Source organism: Saccostrea cucullata, unplaced genomic scaffold (assembly GCF_032062105.1).
Source record: "Saccostrea cucullata isolate Sc308-1 unplaced genomic scaffold, CSIRO_AGI_Scuc_v1 ctg26, whole genome shotgun sequence".
In the NCBI taxonomy this organism is placed as follows: domain Eukaryota; kingdom Metazoa; phylum Mollusca; class Bivalvia; order Ostreida; family Ostreidae; genus Saccostrea; species Saccostrea cuccullata.
The window spans coordinates 153,505-161,878 of NW_026935606.1; the positions used below are offsets into that span (position 1 = coordinate 153,505).

An 8,374-nucleotide genomic window follows, 5' to 3' on the forward strand; every position below is an offset into this window, starting at 1 on the left:
TGACCAGTTACTAAAAAGCTCTTATGCAACTAAATTTCAAGTAATATTTTACATTTTTTAGTCATAGTTGGAGAAGAAATAAATATAACTCTCATCATTATAAATATTTCATTTTGAAATAAAAGAACATCGGTTAGTGCTTCCTAAATGAAGACATCCATGTTGTTTTAGTGCAAAAGTGTAATAAAAGTGGCATTGTTCCATATTTTTGAAAAAATGTCAATTTTCTGCAGCATTGAAATTACACTTACAACCAAAATGGAGATAATTTTACATCTTGAAACAACTTAGAGAACTTAAAAATATATGATATTATAAAATGAAAAGGTATACAGCATACAAACAAGATGTGTTTGTGAAACACTGATGCCCCCGTATGGCAACATAGCGAAGGTTAAGCTTCTCAAATGCAGATCAAATATGTAAATATGTGTTGGTACCAAAAGTAAGGCCTGATTTCACAAGAAATGCGAAATATAAAACGCTAGCTACACCTGTTCCAGGGTTATGACCAACGTTAACATTTTATAAGATAGAACAAACTTCAAGAAAGCTAATGGCAACATAGCAAAGGTTAAGCTTTCTCAAATGCAGATCAAATATGTAAATATGTGTTGGCACCAAAAGTAAGGCCTTTTCACAAGAAATGCGAAATATAAAACTCGAGCTACACCTTTTCCAGGGTTATGACCAACGTTAACATTTTATAAGATAGAACAAACTCCGGGTCAAGGTCAAAGGGTCAAGGTTGTTGGTTTCTAAAGAAAGGCCTTGTCTCAAAGATTACGTTTTGGAAGAATGAAAGCGCTGGCCCTTACCGTTCAAAAGTTATGGCCAAGGTTAAAGTTTGTAAAAAGTAGGTCAAACTCTAAGGTCAAGGTCAAAGAGTCAAGATTCTTGATATCCAAAGAAAGGTCTTGTCAAAAGGATTACACATGTGAAACACGAACGCTCTAGCCCTACTGTTCAAAAGTTATGGTCAAGGTTAAATTTTGTAAAAAGTAGATCAAACTCCAAGGTCAAGGTCAAATGGTCAAGATTTTTGATATCAAATGAAAGGTCTTGTCACAAGGATTAAATTTGTGAAGTATGAATTCCCTAGTTTTAACCCTTCAAAAATCATGGTCAAGGTTGTATTTTTAAAGTAGGTCAAACTCCAAGGTCAAAGGGTCAAGTTTCTTGGTATCCAAGAAGGTCTTTTCACAAGGATTACATATTTGAAGTATGAAAGCCCTAGTACTTATTGTTCAAAAGTTATAGCCAAGGTTAAAGTTTTTTCATGGGTACGGAAATCTCCAAGGTCAAGGTCAAAAGGTTGAAATTGTTGGTATCCAATGACAGGTTTTTCCACAAAAATACATACGTCAAGTATAAATGTCCTGGTATCTATTGTTCAAAAGATATGGCCAAAGTAAAAGTTCAAAATTTTTGTGTTAAAGAAGGTCAAACTCCAAGGTCAAGGTCAAAAGGTCTAATTTGGCGGTACTCAAAGAAAGGTCTTGTCACAAGGAATACACATGTGAAATATGAATGTCATAGATCCATAAAATCAAAAGTTGTAGGCAAGGTTAAAGTTTTTGCGGACAAACAGACAAACGTGTCATAGCTCCACTAAATCAAAAGTTATAGGCAAGGTTAAAGTTTTTGTGGACAAACAGACAGACAGACAGACAGACGGATGGACACGACAAAAACTATATATCCCGAAACTTCGTTTACGGGGGCATACTAATGCATAAAAAGCATGTTTTTTCATTACCCATTACAAATTAAACAGAGTATGGTTTAGATATAATAATATATTCATTCGCTGTGTTTTTCTACTAAGCCAACTGTGAAATTGATTTGAAAATCATTTTCATGTATACTCACGCATAGAAATATACAAGGAGAAACGTGCATTAACGTGATGTCACAATAAGGCTACAGCGACGTTAGTAAAAGTATAACAATATAGGGCAGCGAAAAATTAAAATATTGAGTATATTTTCGGTGCTTCCAAATATGTAAAAAGTAAATATAAGGAATGTTTTTAAGTTTAGTGTGAATTATTGGTGTGAGAATCACACAGACTTGCACGTAGGCATATTTTTCATGAAGCGCTAACGCGCTTCATGAAATATGCCTACATGACAAGTCTGTGTGATTCACACACCAATAACTCACACAAAACTTAAAAAACATTCCTTAAATGAAAATGCTCTGCTTTGGATGCAAATTCAACATTTCAAGGTTTGGCGAGTCTTTAGTTTCAAATTTCTGAATTTTGTAGAGGTATGGGAACCAGTTTGTCTGTTTAAGAGGAAATTACTTTTATCATAGCATCGATATATAGAACTTTACAAAGGCATTTAGATGAAAACCGAAAGGAACTCTCTCCCATTTTCAAAATTGTTTTAACTGTTAAACAAAACTGTTGACATTTTAGAAAATATATACAGTGTACAAAGCAATATTCAAAAAATCTCAAATACAGTATCAATGGAAATTGTTTCATATAACGATTTACTTTCCAATGGAATTCAAAAACTTAGTATGCAAAGACGCACATTATACCATTACATTTAACACAATACAAAAATATACAACACACACATCTTACTCAATACATGTATGTGGTATCAGTACATCAGTTTATATCAAATGTATCAGTGTGGATCTTTTATCTATAAGTAAAGTCCATTATCAAATGATACATAATCTAAGTATGAATTGAATAAACAAGATGACTAGACTGAATTTAAATTTTGAAAGAACTCTCAAAATAAAAATCAAATGAACTTTACAGCCAAATAAAACAGGAAATCAACGATTCACGACTACATGTAACTAATCAAACCCTAACATAAATTCTATTTATTGTGAGGCCAAACAAAAAAAAAGTTTCATATTTGCCTTCTCCCGACCAACTTTCTTAAAAATATGGTTTGACTTATTTTTTTATTCCAGGACGCAATTATTATATAATTTTCTTCCCCCCCCCATAAATCTGATTTTCTGAAAAGAAGATTTTTATCCCCAGTTGAAAGAAGGCAAAATAACATTAAAGATGGCCTGATATACAGTGTCAAATTATAAAACAGAATGTGATTAAAAAATATGCAAATCTCTTACTTTAATTAAGTAATGTCTAATGTGTTCTTAATTTTATAATCTGTTTGAAAGAAATAACTCACACACTACTACATAAATACTATATCATACAATAAAACCTTTTTCTCAGTTGCAATGAGTAATTTATCGTTCAAAACAGAGATGCTTCTAGGCCTGTCCTCTACAAGCAACTTTTCCTTATAATTTCCCTTGGTGTCGAAAACGACAATAGAAGCGTTTTCATAATCAGCGATAAATATATTGTAGTATTTATCAAAAGATATTGATCCTGGATGGCAATTCAAAGTTTCGATCAATTCACCCTTCATACTTAACAAATAAACACATCGGTTATTGGAGTCCGAAACCGCATACATTCCATTTGGCAGACAACAAGCATAACGTAAAAAACATGTATTTGGAGAAATTTCTGTCAAAGGTAATTTAGTCAAAATATCATTCTTTTGGTAATAAATTACTGATTTTGCTGTCCAAATCAATTGATTCAAACTTGGAAGGGATGCAAACAAAGCTGATATACCAGATAATGTTTTTTGCACATCAAAATTTCGGTTAAAAGATGTCATTTGACTGTCGATTGATAAACAAGATATTCCATCTTTCCAAACGGAAACAGCTAGTGGATGGTATCCTGACACAGATTTCAATATTTCAGCAGATGAAATGGAAACCATTTTGATCTTTGCATTAGCTTTATCCACAGCAACAAGGTGGTTTTCATCAACCCATGCAATTCCACTATAAATTGGTGTGAACATATCATTACTTTCTCTTAATTCAAATCTTCTGATCATGTTTAATTTGTATTTTCTTTGCCTGAATTCCATATTTTCCTTAGTGATTTGAAAGTCTTCTTCTGATGTCTGTACTGCTTTCGAACAATAAGTTACAAAATCAGACAGATTTGTATTTTCATCGGTATCCTTTTGATTGGATGTTTCACGGGTGGCACTTTTTTCAGAGGTTGATGGTGATTGAGCTTTGTTTACCAGCAATTCAATTTGTGGTTCTGTTATTTGAAGCGTTAAATGTGGCATATTTTTCAGCAGGTAATCATCTGAGGTTTCAACCTTTGAAAGTTTTTTAAATCTTTCGTTGATGTCATCCAGCAAATGTATTACTTCGCAGTCTTTTCCCTTTTGCATCATTTCAAAATAAATTAAAGATTCTTCAATATTTTTACACCCACGAGATATTTTTTCATATCCACATCTAAGAGAAAGCCGACTTGGTACCATAACCTGATTGAGCTTCATTAGGACTCTGTTTTTCCCTTTATCTATTTTGCTCACAGCTTCTGAACATTTTTTGCTGATGTTAGAGTGCATTTGGGCTTCCATTGATTCAATTTTACCTTGATCTGATTTTATCAACTCTCTCTTTCTTTTCAAGTCTGACAATCTTACTGTCAATTCGTTCTGTAAAGGTTTTATCATATTTTCGCTTTCTTTTCTTACTACCGATAAAAGTTTAATTTTATGACCCGAGTGGTCCAATACTGAGCAATCACGGCATGTCACCGTTTTGCATGGGACACAAAAGTATCTAAGCTCCTCCTCTATATGCAGAGGACATTTTTCTGAACACTGTAGGGATCTTATTGCATCATTATGCTGTCCTGTCCGTATCTCAATCAAAGACACTACTTTATGGTCCCTAGTTACGGTGGTAAAGGTGTGCCTCGATGTTGAACACTCTTCACAAAGAAATTCAGAACACGTGAGACATTGAGAGACAGCTAACCTGATTTCCCCTGAAAACTTGCAAAAATTACAGACCTGATCTCTGCAATCCGTTTGTGTTTGGAGCAGATGAATCATGTTTTCCAGGTAGGTATTGGATTTCACATCATCTGGATTTTTTTCAAAAGTTTCAAAGCAAACTGCACATTTTGAGGGTTTATCAATACAATTTTGTCCAATGTATTTTAATATACATGTCTTGCAAAATGTATGTAGGCAAGGCAGTGTCTTTGGGTCTTTGTAAAACTTTGAACAAAGAGAACATTTAAGGTGTTCAGCGTTCGGGAACTTTTTTGACGAATCCATTTTGATGTATAATCTGAAAAAGGAATTTCCTTAGGTTAAGCTTCTAACCTGCAGAGTAACAAGGGATGTCAAATGCTAAAATATAAATTTATATTATGAAAAATTATACAGAAAAATTTATGCTAACTTGATGTTCATTAATTTATAACAACATTGCTCCTAGCATGATTTTTCAACATTTTAACCTAAATTTATACGTAGAATAACCTATATAGGTAGAATAACCAGTCATTATTTTCATCAAATCATATGCATAGAAACATATCTTATAAATTTACTCGCTACATTGATCAATTCTTGTGTTTGTATGTGCAAGAGGGGGTGTACGTCTGTGTCTTATAAGCCATTTAACTGGTTACGAATCGGTTTGTGGTTACATTGTCCACTCAACCTACATGGTCAATGTTCTAAATGTTCTTTGTTAATTGTTGTTATACCATCGTTTGAAAAGTGATAGGGTATAATATAAGACCGCGGAACATTAACTGGCAAGATTGGAAATATGCAGTGACGTCATTTCTATCTGTTAAAATCGACACATTCATTGATAGCCAACGAAATGGGCGGATACAATGCGACGCGGACGTCCAAGAAAACATTGGATTGAAATTCTAGTTTGAAATTCATTTTCAATCCACCTGAACTGTTTTCAAAAGCAAAGTGTGAATGTATTATCCAAAAGACAAATAATTTAATTCCCAAATACATGTTGGTTGAAACTTATATTGATATGAATTTTATAACCTATAATATAATCTTAAGAATACTGGTAAAAGTCATAGAAGACATATTTTTTTCAGGAGACGGCCATTTGAATTAAAAGGGGGGGGGGGGATCAAAAATTGTCGAGTCAGATCATGCTTTGCACCAATAAATTTTTAGGATGACAAGATCTTTTTTAGTTTTGTCTTCAATGAAAAATGTTGGACAATTTCCTTACCAGGTATTTATTTCCAAGATCGTTAATATTATATTCATATGGGAGACACATACATAAATTATTGCTAACAGTTCCAAATATTTGTCTTCATATCATTCTTTAATAATGCTTGTAGAAAATTCTGATTTATATAATTATTAATTTCAAACTGAAAATTGGGTATATAGTAATGTTATGTCCGTCCGTCCGCATCGTTGTCCTTCCGTCCAATTTCATTGTCTTTCATTAAATGTTCTGATTGTAACAGATAGAAATGACAGAAATTGCATATTTCCAAAAAAATCTTTAAATAAATAAATGAACTCGCCAAAACGTCAAAAACCTATTCGCTGGGGGGGGGGGGGGGGGGGGGTGGTACATCTATTACCTCAAATCTTCATACTACTGAATCAATATTAATGAGACTGTTATAGAATCCTTGATACATAGTGCCATTGTGACCTCCTATTTTACTATTTGTATCCAAACATATTTTGAGTTTCCCACAGCAAAACATTGACACTTCCATTCTTTCTATAATAAATTGAAGGGTATATCCATCTCTTATCCACAACTCTGAATAAAATTTAATGATACTTCACATGTTTTTATTACATACTGTCATTGTGCATCTCATATACTACTTTTTGATCTGACACTTATTTCGGGTCTCTCAGAGCAAAACATGGACGGTGCCATTTAAATCACATTAGAGGCTGGGGAATTATCTAGTTAGCTCACAGTACCTCTACTAGTTTAATTTGTGTTATTTATACTTTTCAAATTTCCAAAATGTAAATCTAGGTACAGACACAAATTAAAAAGTCATTTACAAAAATAGCTCCTCCCCCATAGTTTTGAATTTTTTTTAATAGAAAATCAAGCGCCCTCTTCCAGCCGTTGCTGACCAAGAATTGAAATTATTGTTGAGATATACCTCCTTGAAATTCGAATTTTGAAAATTCATGAAAACAAGACGTGCATGCGCATGGTTAATTTAGATGCTATAATTTCATTGAAAAGTCAAGTATTGTTTAGTTTAATATTTTAATTTGTTACAGTTAACCTAAATACTGATAACATACTCAATCTAGATCCACAATAATTCAAAAAAAAATTATTGAAACGTGCATGTATTTGTTAAGGAAGCTATGTTGCAACCATATACTACTTTTTGAAATAATGACCACTATTGAAATAATTATGTCAATAGTGGTTGAGATTGCATCTCAATAGCAAACATAGCTAGTAACCACTATTGAAATACAACCACTATTGAAATAATTATTTCAATAGTTTTGAAGTGCATTTCAATGTAGAAACATAGGTAATGACACAAACTGTTGAAATACAACCACTATTGAAATTTTTATCAATATAAAATGAGAGTGCATTTCAATAACAAACATAGATACTGTATTAACCACTATTGAAATACGACCACTATTGAAATAATTATTTCAATGGTGGGTGAGAGTACATTTCAATATAATAACTATAGGTTTCAACCACTACTGAAATACGAGCACTTTTGAAATAATTATTTAATAGTGGGGAAGGGTGCATTTCAGTATGATTACCATAGCTTTCAACTACTATTGAAATAAGATAGAAAAAAGGTTATTTACAGTTAATTACATAATTTGTGATAGATTAAAATATTCATTGCAATATATTAGACCAAGAATTGAACAATTTATTTTTCCTTTTTAAGTAAATAACATGATTTCTGCTCATGTATATTCTATTCTCTTTAAACATTTTCCCTGCGAAAACAATTAAGTCAGGTACCATATGTTGAAAATTAATAAATAGTTCCAATATGCACACCTTTATATGATACATTTTACTCGAAGTCCAAAAAACACTTTATTTGTGTTTAGAGCTTCCTTAACACATTATGTTTGCTTTGTCTTGCACTTGCGCGTGTTCAAATTAAATCTGGGTCATTTTTAAAGTAGCAAATAGAAAAATAATCATGTGATAATCATTAAGTCTGATGTTACAAAGAGCTACAGATAGAAGACTCGTCTATTTTGTTTTTACCAAGTGAGGCATTTTTAAACCCGTCACTATGTATTTAGAGAATATTTAAATAAAAATAGATAATAAATCGATACTGGCAAAAATTCCACTGTATGGAGGTAACGACAGTTCTAATGTCCAGTACAGAATGTCCAACTGTTCTAAATTTCTGTTATCCTTGTTAAGATAATAATAAAAAAATGTTCAGTAAGACACAAAAATGCTTGTCAATACTACCTTCAATCGGTCACCATGCACTTTAAAAAAT

General features: G+C 32.3%; 1 protein-coding gene across 1 annotated transcript; it reads right to left on the reverse strand.

Annotated features, from left to right (window-relative positions):
- Positions 1-2,999: 2,999 nt before the first annotated feature.
- LOC134243408 (E3 ubiquitin-protein ligase TRIM56-like) lies at positions 3,000-8,374 on the reverse strand. Its single transcript, XM_062725658.1, has 2 exons — positions 8,344-8,374; positions 3,000-5,175 (listed from the first exon to the last, which is right to left on the reverse strand). Exon 2 carries the CDS (start codon positions 5,160-5,162, stop codon positions 3,183-3,185), a length of 1,980 nt encoding a protein of 659 aa, XP_062581642.1. The 5' UTR covers positions 5,163-5,175; positions 8,344-8,374; the 3' UTR covers positions 3,000-3,182.

Excerpts from the sequence above, each read along its gene's own strand:
- LOC134243408 (XM_062725658.1), bottom strand. The coding sequence starts at position 5,162 with ATGGATTCGTCAAAAAAGTTCCCGAACGCTGAACACCTTAAATGTTCT.